The sequence below is a fragment of the Morus notabilis genome, unplaced genomic scaffold (assembly GCF_000414095.1).
Source record: "Morus notabilis unplaced genomic scaffold, ASM41409v2 Scaffold137, whole genome shotgun sequence".
NCBI lineage: Eukaryota > Viridiplantae > Streptophyta > Magnoliopsida > Rosales > Moraceae > Morus > Morus notabilis.
Window position 1 is genome coordinate 54055 of NW_010358172.1, and position 21111 is coordinate 75165.

The following is a 21111-nucleotide window of genomic DNA, read 5'->3' on the forward strand; positions in this document are numbered from 1 at the left end:
GCCGTTTAGTATCGTACCCTCGCCGGGTTCGGGGCCGGCGGCTTCTACGGCGAAGCCGAAGGGCTCGAACCCGTTCGGAGAGGCGAGGCCGAGAGAGGAGGTTCTGGCTGAGAAGGGACAGGACTGGAAAAAGATCGATGAGCAGCTCGATTCGATGAAGATTAAGGAGGTGGGCGAGAAAGCAGAGGGTGGATCTTCGTTTGGGAACAGGAGTTTTGGGATTGGGAATGGGCGTTCTAGTGACCACACTGAGATGAGTTGGAGGAAGCCTGACACCACGGAAGATGATGCTTCTTCCCACAGGTTTGTACTTTTGTTCCTTCAGATATGTTAAAAACATGTTAAAGTTCACTGCTTTATTGGATTTTGTTTCAAAAGGTTGATGCTTTTTCTTGTTATTTAACGGTTGATAATTCATAATTGTTTGATAATAAGCTACGTTGCTGAGAACTTGTATTGTTGTTAGAATTATGTTTCAGTCTAATAACTATATGATAATAACAGATTTAGTGGTTGATAAGTGACTCTTTGTTTGTCTATACGTTGTTTTGTTCCTGCTAGACAATTTCTTGCTTTTTTAGTTTTTGGGAAAAAAAAAACAAACTTTGTTCTTACTTGTTCGTATGTATGTTACAATTTGTGCGTGTGTCAAACGCTTGAGTTGCTCGTTTCAATTGAAGATAGTTATGACAAGTTTCTTGTACCGTTTTATTTTGGGGGACAAAAAGGCTCGGATGTGGTACTCGTTTAGAGTTATTTGTTATTGGAGATATTAGTGGTTTGCATAATTTGTGGACCTTTTTCTTTGTGCTATGACTATCTCTTATTTTCTTGGTACTTTCTAGAGAAATTCATCTTATTCGTTAGCTGAGAAGTGAGAATGCTTGCTTAGATTTTATGAATCCAACTTTTTTTTTTTCCTCTTCTTTCCATCTCTGCTGTAAAAGGAGAGCATGTGGGTGATCTTGTATTCAGATTAGAAGGAATTCTCAGAGTTGACAATCCGTTTGATTTTCGAACAGATAATTCACAAAACAGTTTAGGAATCAGGAAGATTGATTGGGAATATGTGTTCCCAGGAATTAAGTTTAAGTACCACCAAACAGTGGATTCTGTTGTAGCTTATTATTAGATGTCTTACTGTTAGGTTATTTTCTCTAATAGTTTCTTTCTATGGGATTACTGGATCATCATCAACTAATTTTTACTTTCTTTTGGTGCAGTGCTGAGCCTGAGAAAGATGAGGGCGGACCTGCTGAGGAGAACTGAAGACTATAGTTGACTAAAAATCACGAAAAGAAAGGGGAACGATTCAAGTTATTGGAGCTGTTGAATCCTGAGCTGAGACTCTATTTGTTTGTTATCTTAATATTTTGGCCGTGACTGATTATACAATTGAACTTTTATTTAACAATTTTGGTAGGTTGTTTAATGAGTTATAGGAGTTTTGCCCGTGATTGCTTTGCTTTAGAGTTTGTGGAATTGAAATATTTATTCCTTGAATAATTATTTTTTTTTCATTATTAAATTTCTGGTTTACAAAGTTGAGCACATGAGCGCATGTTTTGGTGTCTGTATATATGCAACGGAATAATTTGGAGATGCGTCTGCGTTGTTGTTTGATTTCTACGGAGTTCTGCTAATTCTCTTGCAAGATTTAGACTGCCTTTGCTTGCTTATTGATATACTCGTTAGTAGTTGTCAGCTGTCGCGTTTTAAGGACCTAGAAACGTGTCTTTTGTAGGCTTTTTTGTTGCATTCTAAACAAGAGAAATTTTCACGACCCGACCCGTTTAGTTCGTTGATTTAAAATGTTGATTTAAGATGTGATTTTATATGAAAATTTTTTATTGTAATAAAAAAATTAGATGTGATTGTTTTTAAAAAAAAAATTATTATAATAAAACTTAAATTATAAATTTAAATTGGTAAAATGAAAGGAGGTTAGTAATGTTTTCAGAAATGGAAAAGGTATATATTTCTCTAACGTTTCTACAATCACAATTCACAAGTCAGAAAAACGTGGCTACGTCTAATTGGTTTTTTTTTTTTTTTTTTTTTTTTTTTTTTTTTTTTTTTTGGGAGAATTTTCTATGTTTTAATAACCTTTATATATATAAGTATATATCCTTTTGTTGGATGAAAATGAACCCATGTTTTGCTTAAAACCGTTTGGTTTAGTGGCACTGGGATGTTTAAATGTGAAAGAAAGTTGCAGGTTCAATCTCATATTGTATAAAAGAAAATAAACTCATATATATATATATTAGAGCAGAGATGCTCCTGAGTGACCAACTATTTGTTTTGGGCGAGTTGGTTTTCTCATATTGAGTAAATATTGTCTTGCTTATTATACATAATATGTAATGTAACATCTTTATCCACTCTTTTCGTACTTAAAGAATGCTACTTTTGGCTTCTTGAACCTTTCATTCCTCCAAAATGTTTTCAATTTCTGTTCATCTTTTCGGTGAAAAGAGGAATGATTTCATTTCCTCTTGATCACTTTCAATGGACCAAATTCTTTCTCAAACACGGCCAGCAATGCAATCATTCTTGTTTGAACTGTACTTAGTCAATAGGAGACTTGAGATAGGATAAGACAAAAAGTCTTAATCCATAAATCCTACCCGTAATTTGTTGTTATGAGTCTAACGTTAGATTACACCAAAATCATATTTTAAAACAAAAGGAAAACAAACTTAACGAATTTTAATGAATATCTAAGAATCAAAGTTGCGTCCATTTTTCTTAATTAACTCGCAATGGAAGGATCAATTGTTTCATTTAACGTCTTCTTTAGTTGTTAGCTTGCTCCGTTGCTCTATGAATCATCTTGTGATCTTTTGACGGTCAAAATGCAAGAAAAACTCACCCCTCTCCATCAACGTAGTAATATTGTTTAGGCCACTTTATAGCATGATCTTCCTAATCTATAAATTCTTTAGAGAATGTTTGACGGGCTATAATACCTATTGGTATCGTATTTTAATTTTAGTCCATCGAAGGAATATCATGTAAATGTGTGATTAATTAAAAATCAATCCTATTTATTTATTTGTGAGGCCATTTGTTTTGCGAATTTATCGCAGAAAAAAACCTACCAGTGTTAGACAACTAGCTAACAGGTTAATAGTTGAGCATGGCTCAGAAAATGACTATTCAGTGCCAAAGACGGCCTGAACAGTGAACGACACTCTACTTACAATTAAGATCGTCATGTTATGGCAAATTCTTCAAAATTTCTAGTATTTTAATAAATAAAAATCAATCTTTAATCCTTCTAGCAATAATTCAAGAAGATTCGAAAACGGAAAAGAGAAAACACCCTGCAAACATTTTTATTCCTCTTAATTTGTTCTACAATGGTATTATTCCTTTTACTAACAGTCACACCCATGAGAGATAACATGCTAAACTTGATACAACAAAATCGGCGTTTGAAGTGATGAACTCTTTTATGTGAGACAGGTTTTAGAAAAATGGTGCATCTTTATGTCCCGTGATATGATACATAATGTAACTAAAAATCTAACTAAGAACGCTCGACCCTTACCTCTCTTAAATGCAACTCCGTACTGTTTCACCCTTTAGTCTAAACATGTGCATCTTTTTCTATACCTCATAAATATAGGCAGTTGAGCGTTCAATGCAACCATCTCTCACTATGAAACCCTTTATTTACTTCGAACTTTTTATGGTTTGGTCACATTTCTATGATCTGATCTGATCACACCAATCTCTTCACTTTATCATTTTACTCTCTTTCTCATTGGTGTTCTAGCCAATATTGTCTCATCTTTTTCACATATGGGTTGGTTAGAGAAGCTCTTGTTTGTTTGTTTTCTCATTTTTGGTGCAGCCATTGATGGAAGTCAGGGAGATGCAATGGTCACCGGAACTGTCTTCTGTGACCAATGCAAAGATGGCCAAAGGTCCTTGTTTGATTACCCGGTTTACGGTGAGTTATTACTTTTCTTTTCCTTAAATTTTTTGTTTTTTTTTTTCAAAAAACTCTTTTTGCGTATTGATGTAGAATTCATATTATGCATTTAGCATTTAGTTCCCAGGGCAAGATCAAGTGGCAATTGAAAATGTTACTTTGAGGCCTCTTCAAGACATATAATTCATATTAAGGAGGAGAAAAAGGAAAGAAAAAAAAAAAGGAAAGAGTAATAGATAATAAGCATTTCGTTTTCAAAGTATGCCGTTTCTTGATTTGTTAGCTAAGGAGTTATTATAAAGTGTCAAAATTAATTCAAGGATTTTGTTTGTTTAATGGCCTTCAACCAAGATGTCTATTGATGATTAATGAATCTTTTTTTGTTTAGTGTTAGGTGGTCAGGTCAGGCCCTTTTGGGAACAAATTTAATGTGCTCGACACATTATAAATTGTCTCTCCTAAATCTAAAAGAAAAAAAGCCTTTTTTTTTTGCAGGAGTAAAAATCAAAGTGGTCTGTACAGATAGTAATGGACAAGTCACAATGTCAAGGGAAGAGACCACAAATTGGTTTGGCAACTATGCAGTGAAGTTTGATGGAGCCCCAGATCTCAGTGGCTGTTATGCACAGGTTTCAAGCACTGGCCAGGACTCTCAATCGGGCTGCACCGCGGCTGCGGGACCAGCACAGCAACTTAGACTAATGTTTAGGATGTTTGACATGGAGATGTATGTAGCGAACTCATTGCTTGCTCAGCCTTCTCAGCCAATGTCAAATTGCCCAAGGTCCTATAACCCCGCCCCGGCTCCAGTAACACCCGCAAATCCACCTCCTGTGTATGCACCGGTGACACCTGCACCTGTAACTCCCACAAACCCTTCTCCACCGGCTTTCGGGCCGCCTCTCCCCCACTTGCCGCCGTTGCCTCCTCTGCCTCCAATGCCTCCAGTGCCTTTCTTGGAAGCCACGGCATGTTCTCATGAGTAAGCTATAATCACTTGCTCTTATTGGCCTCACTCAATGAAAATGTGTAATTTGCAGTATACTGTCCAATGACCATACAAAATATAGTCTAAATTTTGTAATGCAATACTAGCAATCAATGTTTACATGACTATATTCAAAACTTATTTAGTTTCACATTTGCCATGTGATATCGCAAGTACATATTCCCTAACTTTGTTACGTTATTTTTTGGCAGCAATTGGACAACGCCGGAATATAAATGCTACTGGAGGGCGGTAAACCCGGATACAAAGGTAGCGACAATTTTTGGACCATTTGCAGCAAGGCGATATGGAACAGACATGACATTGTGGCAAGGGCTACAGGGGAGAGGAGACTCTTACAGGACTCTCCTGAGGGAATCCATCACTTCATTTCTGAACTCCTACAACAGCCTCCAATTTCCTTACCATACAATTGGCGTCATCCAACATACCAACTGGGCATTGATGGGCTCGCCTCGAAGTGTTCTTCTTACCGCCTTGCGGTTTAAGAGGGCTAATTCTGGCTATGGGAATATCAGCTGCAGATTCACCCCATGCAAGGATTAATATTTTTAATTCAGTGATCTATATGTTTTTTTTGAAATTGTTGTATGGCGACATATATGTCATGAGTAGCAGTTCACCTTCGAGAATAAGATTACCTAGAGTTTGATTTATGCAATATTCAATGCGTTTTAATACTCGTCTAAATTGTTACAACGAAATTCGATATGCAAGAACTAAGTAGAAATCGTTACATCCACTATCCAGTAAGTTACACCTTGACGGACTACTAAACCAATTTCTACTCATCATTCTGATTCGTTTCTGTTTCACCACATAAATCTTGACAAACATCATTTTAGTTTATTTTCTTTGATCATGCTTAGAAGATGAAATACCTTATTTCACCTTTTTAAATTGAACCACAGAAATTCATGAAGAACGTGTGAATTGACAAACGCAGCTGCCTACATTGCCAACAGTGGCGTCAGCTAGAACGCGTCATATAATCTGATATGAGAAAAGTCCGAAGCATGCAAATATCACATGAACAGTACTGCCCATTACAGAAGAAGTGGATGGGCAGAGAAAATTAATGGGCGCGTTTGGAACTCATTCTAAAATAATTTTATTTTTTATATGAAAATGTTTTCAATCTCAGACAGAAATTATTTTTGAAAATGCGTTTGGTAGTTTTATCAAGAGATTATTTTCAGTGTAAAAAAATCTACTAATGTCTCTCTTTCTCTGTCTCTGCTCGAGAGAGGAGAAAACGAAAATAAAAAATAAAAAACGATTAAAAGTCATTTTTCATTTCTCTCTCATTTTACACTAAACAAAAAAATCATTTTCATTTCCGTTTTTTATCTTTATTGCGTTAAACGCCGTTTTAAAAATATTTTCATTTTTTTTTTTCAAAAAACGTAAAAAAAAAAAAACGGAATTAATTCTAAACATGGCCTGTAGCTTGATATTCTCTAATACCTTCCATAATCAGACTCTCAAGTTGATTTGTTGGGAGTCTAGGAAAGCCTTCATTTTAATCAGGCTTATACGTTGATGTTGAATTCCCGTGATTTTGGGATTCTTTAACTTGGATTCTTACTGTTCTTCTCGTTTTTAATTTCGATGTTCTTCATACTTTATAGGTTATTGTCGTTACCGGTTCGGTATACACTGTTGTCGTTCGTACTGTCGTTTTATTGGTTTCTTGTCGTTTTCGCTCGTTCTTGACTTTCGTATTAAAAGCTTTTAATTCCCCCTAAAAAAAAAAAAAAATCTCACGCAGCGGTTCTTGACTTTTGTTGTCGTTTTATTGTGTCGGTCTCTATATTCATTTTTATAACACTTGTCAGTTCACTAGTTGAACTTACAAAACGGTTCAAAGAATGAAGCTTGAGGAGCTTTAGGTACGCAGTTCAAGAATCAAGACTAGGCAAGAAAATGATAGTCAATGGCATAAAATCCCCTCCCTCCTTACCGTTGATCTTAGTACTTTTAGGCTTGATCAGCACGATCAACGGATCAGAGTTCTCAATCATCGAGGCCACAGTCGCCGACATTCAACGCGCCTTCGCCGACGGCCGGCTGACTTCGCGGCAGCTGGTCGACTTCTACATTGACCGGATCGAGAGCCTGAATCCCCTGCTTCGCGGCGTACTGGAAATCAACCCAGACGCGCGAGATCAGGCGGAGATAGCGGACAGAGAGAGGAGGGATGAGGCAAATTGTGGCCGTGGGTCGTCGTTGGGAGAGCTTCACGGCGTGCCGGTGTTGATTAAGGAAAGCATAGCGACGAAGGACAAGATGAACACGACGGCGGGGTCGTACGCACTGCTGGGATCGGAGGTGGCGAGGGATGCGACGGTGGTGGAGAGGTTGAGAAGCGCAGGGGCTGTGATATTGGGGAAGGCTAGTCTTACCGAGTGGTACGGTATTCGCTCTCCGCTCATTCCCAATGGTTGGTGTGCCAGAGGGGGACAGGCCGTGGTTCGTTTTCTCTCTCTCTCTCTCTCGACATGTTAAACATGTTGATAAACCGTCTATATTCATAACTCGATGGAGATATATATTTTGATTCTTTAAGAGTGCATGTCTTTGAGTCTTTAAATAAAATAAAATAAAATAAAAATAAAAATAAAATCAATGTGTGTCAACTGATGTAATTATGAAACTCAGGAACCGATATAATTATGTAAATGATGTTACCTATTCAAAAATGTGGAGGGCCACTTTTTTGCTTTAATATCTGTATTGTGTCGTTTATTATTTATAGTATGTCTATATGATTAAGATACAATGATTAATTTGAAAAACAAAACTACCTATTTGTTATAATGCTCGGAAAAAAAAAGATATTGATACTAAAATTGATTGAAATATTCCATGAGAGAGAGACTGGTTTATGGATATTGTTGAATTAAATGAACTGGGGAAAAAAAAAACAACCAAGTGGGAGTCCATCAGATAGGTTTAACATTGAGTTATAACTGATAACGTTATTGGAAGAAAAGGATTGGTACTTCAAAATTTTGGTTATTTAACAAACTGAGGATTCTGATTAGGCTAACGTGATTACATGGAAAATGTTATGTAGAACCCTTATGTTGAGTCGGGGGACCCATGTGGATCAAGTAGTGGGTCCGCCATATCAGTTGCAGCAAACATGGTGGCAGTGTCTGTGGGAACTGAAACTGATGCCTCCATCATCTGCCCAGCCAATCACAACTCCGTCGTCGGAATCAAACCCACCGTTGGCCTCACCAGCCGCGCTGGCGTTGTCCCAATCTCCCCTCGTCAGGACACAATCGGGTACATGTACTCAGCCAATTCTATGCTGCTAGTCATAAACTGAAAACGAATAACATTTGTCTCAAGTACAGAACATAAAAAAAGGCCTGTTTGGTTACTTGGCAAACAAGCCAGCCGAGCTTATTTAGTATAGTTTTGGGCATATATGCAGGCCCATATGCAGGACAGTTTCAGATGCAGTTCATGTGCTTGATGCAATTGTGGGTTATGATCCAAGAGACCATGAAGCAACAAAATCGGCGGCAAAGTTCATTCCTGGAGGTGGTTACAAACAGTTTTTAAACAAAGATGGGCTAAAAGGGAAGAGACTTGGAGTTGTAAGGAATCCATTTTTAGATTCTTATAATAAATCCTCTGCTATTTCATCCTTTGAGCATCATCTTGACACATTAAGGTAAGAGATGGCTGGCCATCTTTTAGTTGATGTAGAACATGTTTTCCTTGTTACTTTCAAAAAACTAGGCCTGGTTAGTTACTGAATTAAGTTCTTGTACTTTTGGATCATGTGATCTGTAAATTCAAGGCAAAAAGGTGCAACCATAATCGATAAGTTGGAGATAGAAAACATTGATATCATTCTGGATCCTTATCAGAGTGGAGAAGCAGTCGCACTATTAAGTGAGTTTAAAGTCAACATAAAGGAATATCTCAAGGAGCTAACAAAATCGCCTGTGAGGTCTCTTGCAGACATCATTGCCTTCAACTCGAACAACCCTGATTTGGTAAGCACACATCCATGACTCTCACAATTGTATGAAAAAAGAAAAAAGCAACAAGATACTCTTTTTAAACCGTTTATTTTCAACTGTTTTGAAATGAAAATCAGGAAATGATTAAGGAATATGGGCAAGACGAGTTTCTTATATCGGAGACGACGAGTGGCATTGGAGAAGACGTGTTGAAGGCAGTGGAGTTGATGAAGAAATTGTCAGAAGACGGATTCGAGAAACTAATGAAGGAAAATGAGTTAGATGCAATGGTGACACTGGGATGGGGTGCTTCGACAGTGCTGGCAATTGGAGGTTACCCAGCAATTACTGTGCCCGCTGGTTATGAAAGCGATGGAATGCCCTTTGGTATCTGTTTCGGAGGATTAAAGGGTGCTGAGCCCAAGTTGATTGAGATTGCTTTTGCTTTTGAACAATCTACCAAGGTGCGAAGAGCTCCACCGGTCTTGAAAGTGGGATATTGAGGAATAATTCCTGAAAAACGACGTGAGAATGGATTATTAATGTTTGCTGAGGGTGAACTACCATTTTCTACATTGTAGTTTAACACTTTATCGAATTGGTGTCTTTGTTGCTGAAAATCACTAAAATAGTCATTTAAGGCCTCCAGAAATTAAATAATACAAAGATCTAGCAATAAAAAACAAATTTTGAGACGCACGTCAGCTGCTTTGAAAATTTATCCAATTGTGATTTTTTTTTTTCCGGCTGAAATCCAATTGTAAACTTCCTAAGATGAGATTTTGTTAACCATTATATCAAATTTGAATTGAACGTGTAAGATAAGCATTTCCTCTAATAAAAAATTGATACTTGATACTAGTAAACAAAAGAAAAAAGTTTAAATAATAATGAAAACAATATATAGTATTAGCTTGCCTGTTGGAGTAGATTGAAGTTGGTCATTCGCTTTCGATTGCCATGGCAATCAAGAATGGAGCTTTTTTCCTCTCTCTTCAGTTCATCCTGGTCGTGATCACAACAGTCAACAGAATCAACGGCCAGGAATTCAGTCTCCATGAAGCAACAATCGAAGGGATCCAAAGAGCCTTCGCGGAGAATCGGCTAACGTCGAGACAGCTGGTGGAGTTCTACCTCCGCCAAATCGAAACCCTAAATCCCGCACTTCGCAGCGTGGTGGAGGTCAATCCCGACGCGCGGAAGCAGGCGGAGGAGGCCGACCGCCGGAGAAGAAGCTCGAGAGCGGATCGGCGGGGAGAGCTGGAGGGAATTCCGGTGCTGTTAAAGGACACGATGGCGACGAAAGACAAGATGAATACGACGGCGGGATCGTACGCGCTGCTCGGATCGGTGGTGCCTCGGGACGCCGGAGTGGTGGAGAAGCTTAGGGCCGCCGGGGCTGTCATTTTGGGGAAAGCTAGTCTCACCGAGTGGTACTCGTTTCGTGGTATTGGTCGCGTTCCTAATGGTTGGTGCGCTAGAGCTGGACAAGGCGTGGTCAGTCTGTCACCGTCATTTAAAATTTTTTTTTTTGTTAGTTGTTTATTGACTTATCATTCAAGAAAAAAGAGAGCAAAACAAAAAACAAAAAACAAAAAAGGATTTAGTTATGCAATTAAAAAAGTCTTAACTCCATCAACGTTTGTTTCTTGAAAAAAGATACACACAAAAACTCGGTTGAAAATTTTAGGTAAATATTTGTAATTTACATGTTCTTGTTAAATCTCTAAATGCCGTTTAGTTCTCTGATTTGAGTTTTTAATTCGAGTTGATATATGATTTTATGTGAGAATTTTTTTTTAAAAATTAAATATAACTGTTTCTGAAAATTTTTTATTATAATAAAACTTGAACTCTAAACAATAAACAGAAACAGGGTCGGACAACATTTGTTAAGAAATGGACAACTAATTACTGGCAACAGAGTAACTCTGCATCGAAAATAGTACAACTAATTTTCCGTCTGGGGGAATCTTAGTTGTTGAAGACTATCACTTTGTTGTGAACTAAATTGAACTCTGCGATGTGTTAAAACCAATACAGAATCCTTATGTAGCATCCGGAGATCCATGTGGCTCAAGCAGTGGATCAGCCATTTCAGTAGCTGCAAACATGGTCAGGGTATCACTTGGGTCCGAGACTCATGGCTCCATACTCTGCCCATCAGACCACAACTCTGTCGACGGGGTCAAGCCCACAGTTGGGCTCACTAGCCGTGCCGGGGTCATTCCCGTTTTGCCTCCCCATGACACCATTGGGTTAGGACTTCTATTCTGATATTATAGCGCTTGTAGTTGTAATGATGTCACTTGACGTGGTAGAATTGTGTATTTACAAAAGTAACATGCATAGTTTGATGCGTTTAAAATGGTTTAATGAAACACTTCCTTTATGATGTATTATCAGGCCTATAAGCAGGACAGTTTCTGATGCGGTTTACGTACTCGATGCAATTGTGGGCTTTGATAAACAAGACTACGAAGCAACAAAAGAAGCGGCTAAATTCATTCCTTTGGGTGGTTATAAACAGTTTCTCAAATTAGATGGGCTCAGAGGAAAGAGACTCGGAGTTGTTCGGAAGCCATTTGTAGATTTTTTAAACAAGTCCTCTGTCTTACAAGCTTTTGAAAGTCATTTGAACACATTGAGGTATCACGGGAAGATTTAGTTCGACTTTCTTGTTTCCGTAGAAAAGGAAGTTAAATTGAGCACACACTGATTGATAATTTGGGTTTTTATTTCTTTAAAAATTTAGACAAAGGGGCGCAACTATAGTGGACAATCTTGAAATAGAAAACGTAAATGTAGTGCTGAATCCAAGTCGAAGTGGTGAACTTACTGCAATGTTGGCCGAGTTCAAGCTCTCTGTAAATGAGTACTTAAAGGAACTCGTTGCTTCTCCAGTGAGATCGCTTGCTGACATTATTGCATTCAACAAAAATCACCCTGATTTGGTAACAATCTTATTCTCAAATCTCAAATTTTATCTTGGAAAGTTTAGTACTCGTTGATAGAGTTTATTGACACATGTAGGAAAACATTCAACAATCTTGTGTGTCATGTTTGTCCAATGCAGGAGAAAACTGAAGAATATGGTCAACACACTTTTATCCAATCAGAGAAGACAAATGGGATCGGAGAAAAGGAAATGAAGGCAACTGAGTTGATGAAAAATCTTTCACGAGCCGGGTTTGAGAAACTGATGGTGGAAAATGAACTGGATGCGCTGGTGACACCAGGTACAGGTGCTATTTCTGTGTTGGCAATTGGAGGCTACCCTGGGATTACTGTCCCAGCAGGATACGACGACAACGGAATGCCATTTGGTCTCTGTTTTGGCGGGTTGAAGGGTACAGAACCAAAGCTAATTGAGGCTGCTTATGCCTTTGAACAAGCCACCATGATCAGGAGACCATCTTTTCCTAAATTGTTTGAATTGATAGATCGTAACAAAGGTGGTGTTGGAAGTTTTTAGTTGATTTAGTGTCATCCTGGTGAAGTAATGAAATATTTTTACGTGTATCCAACCAAATGAACATTTTATGTGGTTTGATCTATTTAAAAATACTAAGCCTACGCTTGATCTTGTTGGATGGTTAAAAGGGACCAGCATACTTGGCTACTTCAAATCCTAAAGCGACAATAGACCACCTAATAACTTTTTTGCACTATCCAACTTTTTTTTCTTTTTCAACGTGAATAAGGAAATGATGAAATAGCAATTTGTGCTGGTTTCATACTTGCTTTTAAAAAGATAATGGTGTCTACTTTCAATAGAAAATGGTGTCGCATATTCCGCGAGCATGCATGAAGCTAAGGCAGTTTAGTCTTCAGTTTTTTGGTGAATAAAAAAAGAATTAAGTGGTGTCTTCACATTCTTATTTAACGTTATTTTGAGAATTTGTTCAGACTACAGGTGAAACGGAAACGGAAAGGAGATCTTTTTATGCTCTCTTAGAAGTGGATGCACATCACCACACAGAGAATCGAGCCTCTGACGGTAAAAGAGATATACATGAAGCAATCATCATTCACAATTATGCCACGTGTTCAGTTTGAAATTTATTTATTAAGGTGATGTTTGGTAGAGGAATTCGTTCTCTTATTCGAATTATAATTCGTGGTTCGTTACAGTATTTTTTTTCACAAAAAATACACATAAATCGAAAATAATTCTAATCACATGGTTCTAATCTATGAACCAAACAGACTCTAAGGTTCCGTTCATTTCGCTGATTCGAGTTTAGAATTTGAGTTTTTCTACAGTAAAAAGCTCTCACAAACAATCACATCTAACTTTTTTACTATAGTAAAAAACTTTCATATAAAGTCACATCTTAACTCAAATTTTAAACTCAAATCAGCAAAGTGAACGTGACCTAAAGGTTAGTCACCGCGTTGTAGTGCTTTGCTGGTCCCAATTGTACCTTTTTATTGAGCATGTATGTCAGAAAAGGCTTAAATGGTAGGTGAATTTGTCGTTAAGATATATTGATTGACAATGATTATGTAAAGCTAATTGTGGTAGATTACATGTATTATACCATGGAGGACGTCGTAATTTCCTTCTTTTGTTTTTTTTGTTTTTTTTTTTTTGTGTTGAATAAAAAAACGATAAAATAGAAGAGGGTAACATTTTCCTACAAGGATTATTAACTAGCCTTGTATTGTATGAGGATGCATATTCTCCAACTAATATAGCGAGATGAAGGAACAATGCTAAGAGGATTCATGGCATTAAACACTATATAAATAGAAGGTGGGTTCCATAATATGGAGCCGATTTTTTTGTTGTTGTGGTTTTAACATTGATGATTTCTCCAAGCATTTCTCATAAGGAAAATACTTGAATCTAAAACTGGTATGTAAATCCATTTTGGTTTCCTATATTTTATGTAAAAACAAAAAGTTGAGACGACATGTTTGTGTTATGGTTTCTCCAACTAATAGACAAATAAATTATAATAAGGAATTACAGTACAAAAATTAATTAGTTTCAACGTTTAATCTATTGACCACTTAGCCAACAAGAGATGGAAACTTAGCTTTTAAATTTCCCAACCACCCTTTAAAATATGTTTCTAAGCATGCTATATTGATCCAATTTATTTTCTATTTAATTTTTTTTTTTGATTTTGTATTTCAAACTCTTATATGGAGATTATATATTTTCAGTATGTTAATAACATCGAGCTTGAATACAAGAATAAGTATCAATATCACATGTTTCAGAACACTAATTATTTTTATCTTCAAATCTAAAAATGCGTCTATAGTTTACTAGAATAAATGGTAGTTTTCTTAAAAACTTAAACTAGACGCATACTGGTATACTAATATCTATCTATTATAATAAAACTAATCATAGAACTTATCCTATTAATTTAATTTCAGAAAGATAGCAAAAATTTTCCCCTAGGCTTTACCTACCACAAACATGAAGCTAAGTGGTGGTTGGTGGTGAGCATGATTTGTTCAAAAAGCTTAACACCACCTAAATTTTGTTCTTTAAAAAAAAAAAAAAAAAAAATTATGAAATAAAGTAGCATGTAGCGGATATGATGTGTCGTTTTTGGACATAATAATTCAACTAGCTAGGTCCCATTTGAAGTTGTCATCATCGCAGCCCAACAAATTCCACAGGTATAAAATGACCATCCAAAAAAAAATATCCAGTATGCATTTACATGGTTCACACGTTTAACACGCTTTGATATAACAGTGGAGGGAAATATCTCGTAGTTGACTTATATTGTATAATAATAATTATATTATATTATATTATATTTTATATATTATATTAATTATATTAATATATAAAATATTAGTGTTATATATAATATAAGGGTAATTTTATTAAGATGAAAATATTCATGTTATATTGATCCAATTTATTTTCTATTTAATTTTATTTTTTATTTTGTATTTCAAACTCTTATATGGAGATTATATATTTTCAGTATGTTAATAACATCGAGCTTGAATACAAGAATCAGTATCAATATCACATGTTTCAGAACACTAATTATTTTTTTGAGGTATAATCAATAATTATCTTCAAATCTAAAAATGCGTCTATAGTTTACTAGAATAAATGGTAGTTTTCTTAAAAACTTAAACTAGACGCATACTGGTATACTAATATCTATCTATTATAATAAAACTAATCATAGAACTTATCCTATTAATTTAATTTCAGAAAGATAGCAAAAATTTTTCCCTAGGCTTTACCTACCACAAACATGAAGCTAAGTGGTGGTTGGTGAGCATGATTTGTTCAAAAAGCTTAACACCACCTAAATTTTGTTCTTTTTAAAAAAAAAAAAAAAAATTATGAAATAAAGTAGCATGTAGCGGATATGATGTGTCGTTTTTGGACATAATAATTCAACTAGCTAGGTCCCATTTGAAGTTGTCATCATCGCAGCCCAACAAATTCCACAGGTATAAAATGACCATCCAAAAAAAAATATCCAGTATGCATTTACATGGTTCACACGTTTAACACGCTTTGATATAACAGTGGAGGGAAATATCTGGTAGTTGACTTGTCTATTCACAATTGTCCAATGCCAATATCAATATACCATCCATCTTATCTGTTTGAAAGGATGTTGTATAGGACTAATTTGTGGTCAATAAAAATAATATTGTGTCATACTTTAGGATGGAACTAGGGGTCAAAAATTAAGTAATTAAGAAACTTGTAACAAAAAAATCGAATATTAATAAAATGGTAATTTTCCGTATGTGTATTCTCATGTGCTAAAGAATATATGGGAAAAGAGAAATATTTTTTTTTTGCAAAACAAACTGACGTCCAGGCAAGTGGTCGAGTTCTACTTGGGACGAATCCGCAGGCTGAATCCGGTGCTGAAAGGGGTCATAAAAGTGAACCCGGACGCGCTTTATCTGGACGACAAGGCTGACCACGAGCGCAAGGTTAAGGCTCCGATATCATTCTCTAGGTTGCATGGAATTCCTGTTCTGGTGAAGGATAATATTGCCACCAAAGACAAGATGAACACCACAGCAGGCTCGTTCGCGTTGCTGGGATCCGACGTGCCTCGGGACGCCGGCGTTGTGGCGAAGCTGAAGAAAGCAGGGGCGATCATACTAGGAAAGGCCAGCCTGAGCGAGTGGTCTGGTTTCAGAGGGGCGCCTCCTGGTTGGAGCGCCAGAGGTGGCCAAGGGGTGGTAAGTAGTGATGATCATCTCTTTTATAGATTGGTTTCATCTTATGTTATTTATTTATTTTTCAACAATTTACACATATAGGTAGGCATAAAAACACTGTACGTACAAGCTCGAATTGTACGTGACGATTATTAGCACCGAATTTATCGTCTTTAGGATAAAGAAACAACCTTTTGGTTGTTTAACTGGTAATTCAAGTCAGATAAATATATGTATATACACACACACACACACACACACATATTATCATTTGTACTTGTAACTTGTATATTGTATATGATAATAAATATAATATTTACTATTGTACTTGACATTAAAAACTTTTATAATAAGCTAGATAAAAAGCCAAAAATGAGCTACCGACCATTATGATGACGACATAACAACCGAATACTATAAAGGGAAGTACGGCACTGTAAAAAAATACAAGGAATAATGTAGAAACGACAACAAAACTTTAAAACGACAATAGAATATAACAATGAAGTAACAACCTGAAAACGACAACGTTACAGCAAAATGATCCAAAGAATAATTTTAAACGACAAGATAAATATAAGTTGACAATAATATTTGAAAACGACAAAACAACTTGAACTTCTTAAAATACGAAAACGGTATTAAAACGTGAAAGCAATATACCACATAAAACGACGATAAAATATGAAACGACAAACCAAAAAAGAACAACGTTATTGCAATTTGCAAAGCGATACTTAGAGCAACCTTGGAATGACAATGATGATTTAAGAAAAACCTTGAAATGATAATAAAAATGAAAGCGACGTTAAAACGTGAAACGGCATAAAAGCTTCAAATGAACAGTATAAAAATATAAAAGAAAATGACAAAATAACCTAAGAAGGACGATAAAATTTGAAAAGATAACTGGGGAAAGAATAAGGCGACATTAAAGGTTGTAAAAGATGCGAAGAAGAAACATGACAAAAAAAGTGTTGCAAAACTACTTCACAAGGGCAATAACGGGTGCGATCATCGGGAAAACGGATGAACGGCAATACCAATTAGTAATTGGGAAAAACACACAAATAACTTGTTCATATATATAAATTAGGGCAACTAAATTTATAAGTTTGGTTTCATCCCTTACGGTGATTTTACCACAAAGGTCAATCCGTGTGACCTTTTACGTACGATAAATCTCCGAAGCAATAATTAGGCTCCATAACTTAAAGAAAATGAAATAAAACTAAAAACTAATAGGAATTGAGAAACAAAAACAAAACATATAATGTAACAACCGCCAACTTATGAGACGTTTGTTTCCTATATTCATTCCTGATTCTGAATCATGATTCATGATTCTCTACAGTATTTTTCTCTCACAAGTTCCTGATTTTGAATCATGATTCATGATTCTCCACAGTGTTTTTCTCTCACAAAAAACACACGTAAAACAAGAATGATTTTGAATCATGATTATGAATACATAAACTAAACGTTCTCTTAATTTAATGAGATGGAGGATCTTGACTCGTTTAATACCACCAACTGAAGGAGGTTTTCATATTTTGTTATATATGGCTTGCAGAATCCTTATGACTCAGCGACAACTACTTGCGGATCGAGTAGTGGATCAGCAATATCAGCAGCTGCAAATTTTGCAACAGTAACCCTAGGAACTGAGACTGATGGATCCATTTTATGTCCATCAAGCTTTAACTCGTTAGTAGGCATCAAACCAACAGTTGGTCTCACTAGTCGTGCAGGGGTTGTTCCCATCTCTCCTAGACAAGACACCGTTGGGTATGTACCTTTACACTAGTATTCTTCATTAATTTTCTTCAAGAAAATTTCATTTTGTAGCCTTGCCAACCCCTAATGTACTTTTTGGAGACGAGTAATTTATGATGAATTTTGGCATTGATTCGAATTTCGAATTACTCTTGGTTACCAATCCACACCAAAAGTTTAATGAGCAGAAGCCCATTGTCCAGTTGTCAGAGTTTAAGTGTATATATTGCTTTGACAAGTCGGTAACTGATGGAAGTGGGCCAACGATAGTATCATATTTCAGTACATACAATGGCCAAACTCAGAGCAAGTACTCTGAGGATGATTAAGAATTAAAGTAAAATAATATGGAGTGCTAAGATTTAATCCTGCCAATTTAACTCTTTGGTTGTTCTTGTAATTTTAATGATAGTTTGTTTGATGAAATTACAGGCCAATTTGTAGGACAGTCTCGGATGCCGCTTACGTTCTTGATGTCATTGTTGGCATTGACAAGAATGACATTGCAACAATTGAGACATCCAAGTACATTCCTAAAGGTGGCTATGCACAGTTTCTCAGACGCGATGGACTTAAGGGAAACGAATTGGGATTGTAAGACATCCCTACTTCGAATTCAATGCTTTTTCAAAAGATGCTGCCACTTTTTTGGCTAAAACTTATGAGCAACATTTCAACACAATAAGGTAATTAGGGACACACTACTAGCATCAATAGCTTCTGCCTAAAGTTCCTCGATGAAATTGTTAACTGAAAATCAGTATATAGTAATCTTTATTATATATTTCAAATCAATTAGGAAAGAGGGTGCAATTTTGATAGATCATCTAGAAATTGGAAACATCGACGAAATCTACAATGATTCAAGCGAAACCACTACATTGCTTTCAGAGTTCAAAATAGCCTTAAATAAGTACCTAAGTGAGCTAGTGACTTCGCCAGTACGATCCTTGGCGGATGTTATAGACTTCAACAACAAAAACTCAAAAGTGGTGAGTCCTCATACGAATCAGATTCAAAAGATCATTGAAGCATACCATATTTGATATACTAGTTTAGTACATAATTTTTGTCATGGATATGGATGCAGGAAGAAATCAAAGAGTACGGGCAAGAGTTATTTTTAACGGCCGAAGCGACAAATGGATTTGGAAAAAAGGAGAAGGCGGCTTTAGCAAACTTAGCAAGACAGACGAGAAATGGGTTCAAGAAGTTGATGATAAAGTATAAGCTAGATGCATTAGTAGCTACGATAGACCTACGTGTTTATAAAATCCTGGCAATTGGGGGATTCCCGGGCATAACTGTCCCTGCAGGCTACGTTCAGAAGATGCCATTTGGCATTTTCTTTGGAGGACTAAAAGGGTATGAGCCTAAACTCATTGAAATCGCATATGCGTTCGAGCAAGCGACGAAAATTAGAAAGCCTCCTTCCTTGAAGAGCTTGCAGCCTAAGAAGAATTGACCAGTTCCATGTATAAGTTGTTTCACTACTAGAACCTGTAGCTAGTATTGTTGTCGTGTAATGCTTTGAGTTATGTGGAGTACCATTACTATGCATAGGTGAAATAATGAGTTATTGATTATGTTTGCGGAAAAAATATATATACATTGGATGATGAACTACAAATGGGCCTTAAAAAAGTGAGAGAAGAAAATAAAACTTTGTGCATACTCAATTTTGTGCTGGCCAAAAAAATAATAATAATAAAAGAAAGAAGGGGAATTAAAAAAATGTACGTTTTAAAACGTGGAGTAGTGATAAGAAAAGAGAAAGTGCAGAATGTGTTGTGTGCAAAACGTGAAGTAGTGATAAAAAAAAAAAGAGATGATGCAGAACATATTATTGTTGTGAAAAATCGTAACGCAAGTATACGTTATCGCAATCAAGTAATATAATAGTGAATAAGATTATCGTCCCATGAGGATTTAGGTGAAATAATGAGTTATTGATTATGTTTGCGGAAAAAATATATATACATTGGATGATGAACCACAAATGGGCCTTAAAAAAGTGAGAGAAGAAAATAAAACTTTGTGCATACTCAATTTTGTGCTGGCCAAAAAAATAATAATAATAAAAGAAAGAAGGGGAATTAAAAAAATGTACGTTTTAAAACGTGGAGTAGTGATAAGAAAAGAGAAAGTGCAGAATGTGTTGTGTGCAAAACGTGAAGTAGTGATAAAAAAAAAAAGAGATGATGCAGAACATATTATTGTTGTGAAAAATCGTAACGCAAGTATACGTTATCGCAATCAAGTAATATAATAGTGAATAAGATTATCGTCCCATGAGGATTGTTGTTTACTAATTACCGAAATTGTATTAACCCCAATTTTATTTGAATACTTGAAAAGAGAGTTTATAAAATTAAGTAAAGTAAAACTAAAACAATTAAATAAATTAAACAGTGCTAAACAATGGATGAAAATTCAATAGATTAAGATTCTAGGGTTTCCGATTTCACCAAATTAATCATGTTCAAATTCCCATAATTCAAGAAAATTAACATTCAATCCTATACTGACAGCAATTTCTCTAAAGCAATTATTATTCTTTCTCAAGCAATAATAATATTAATCCAACAAGCAAAATCTACATCTCTGTCAGACTTCTAAACCTGTTGAAAATCATTAAGTGCAAGAAATTCAAAAGAACTGCACAAGCATCATAGATATCTCATCCTATGAACAACTCATGGTATTTCAATTAAGAGCTTAATTAATTATCACCTCTCGGTCTCAAATTAAATACAAAATCATGTAATAGTTGGCCAAACAATCACACGCATTAAGAATAAATTGAAATACTCAACATATATGGATTAAACATCAATTACTTAAAAAGAAGATTGAGAATTCGAACATTCATAATCCGGCTACATCGTAGCCCTAAAAAAAGGAATTAGTTCATCTCTAAACAAAATAAATTCCTAAACAAAGTCTTAATCATTGGAAAGGAAAGAAAAGAACTAGTTTGGAGTTGAATTGAAGCGTCTCCGTCTCCGGATTTGAGCCGTTCTTCTTCTCCGTCCCAATTCTCCTTTTCTTCTCTTGAATACTCTCTCAAAAGCCAGCCGTCATTCCACAGTCTAAAGTTCCACTCTAATTGCCCTAGAATCATCTATTTATATGTTTCGGAGCATTAGGGTCAAAATGGGTAAGTTTTCTCGCGATTGGCCTTCAAAACGAGTAATTTCTCGCGTCGTAGCGCCGCGGCGCTG

The 21111-nt window shown here is 36.0% G+C and overlaps 3 protein-coding genes, 1 long non-coding RNA gene and 1 pseudogene across 4 annotated transcripts; all 5 read left to right on the forward strand.

The window, feature by feature from the left end:
* Window positions 1–23: 23 nt before the first annotated feature.
* Window positions 24–1600, forward strand: LOC21407678. Its single transcript, XR_002901639.1, has 2 exons — window positions 24–303; window positions 1224–1600. It is a non-coding gene; the product is annotated as an uncharacterized LOC21407678 (long non-coding RNA).
* A 2088-nt stretch (window positions 1601–3688) lies between these two features.
* LOC21407679 (protodermal factor 1) lies at window positions 3689–5613 on the forward strand. Its single transcript, XM_010091994.2, has 3 exons — window positions 3689–3961; window positions 4439–4925; window positions 5144–5613. The coding sequence occupies exons 1-3, from the start codon at window positions 3811–3813 to the stop codon at window positions 5496–5498; spliced, it is 993 nt and encodes a 330-aa protein (XP_010090296.1). The 5' UTR covers window positions 3689–3810; the 3' UTR covers window positions 5499–5613.
* Window positions 5614–6772: 1159 nt separating this feature from the next.
* On the forward strand, window positions 6773–9689 carry LOC21407680 (probable amidase At4g34880). The gene is made up of 5 exons (XM_010091995.2): window positions 6773–7424; window positions 8032–8246; window positions 8398–8640; window positions 8770–8968; window positions 9073–9689. Exons 1-5 carry the CDS (start codon window positions 6879–6881, stop codon window positions 9436–9438), a joined length of 1569 nt encoding a protein of 522 aa, XP_010090297.1. The 5' UTR covers window positions 6773–6878; the 3' UTR covers window positions 9439–9689.
* A 169-nt stretch (window positions 9690–9858) lies between these two features.
* LOC21407681 (probable amidase At4g34880) lies at window positions 9859–12580 on the forward strand. The gene is made up of 5 exons (XM_010091996.2): window positions 9859–10432; window positions 10979–11193; window positions 11342–11584; window positions 11691–11889; window positions 12012–12580. The coding sequence occupies exons 1-5, from the start codon at window positions 9896–9898 to the stop codon at window positions 12408–12410; spliced, it is 1593 nt and encodes a 530-aa protein (XP_010090298.1). The 5' UTR covers window positions 9859–9895; the 3' UTR covers window positions 12411–12580.
* A 2597-nt stretch (window positions 12581–15177) lies between these two features.
* Window positions 15178–19352, forward strand: LOC21407682 (annotated as a pseudogene).
* The last annotated feature ends 1759 nt before the right edge of the window (window positions 19353–21111 follow it).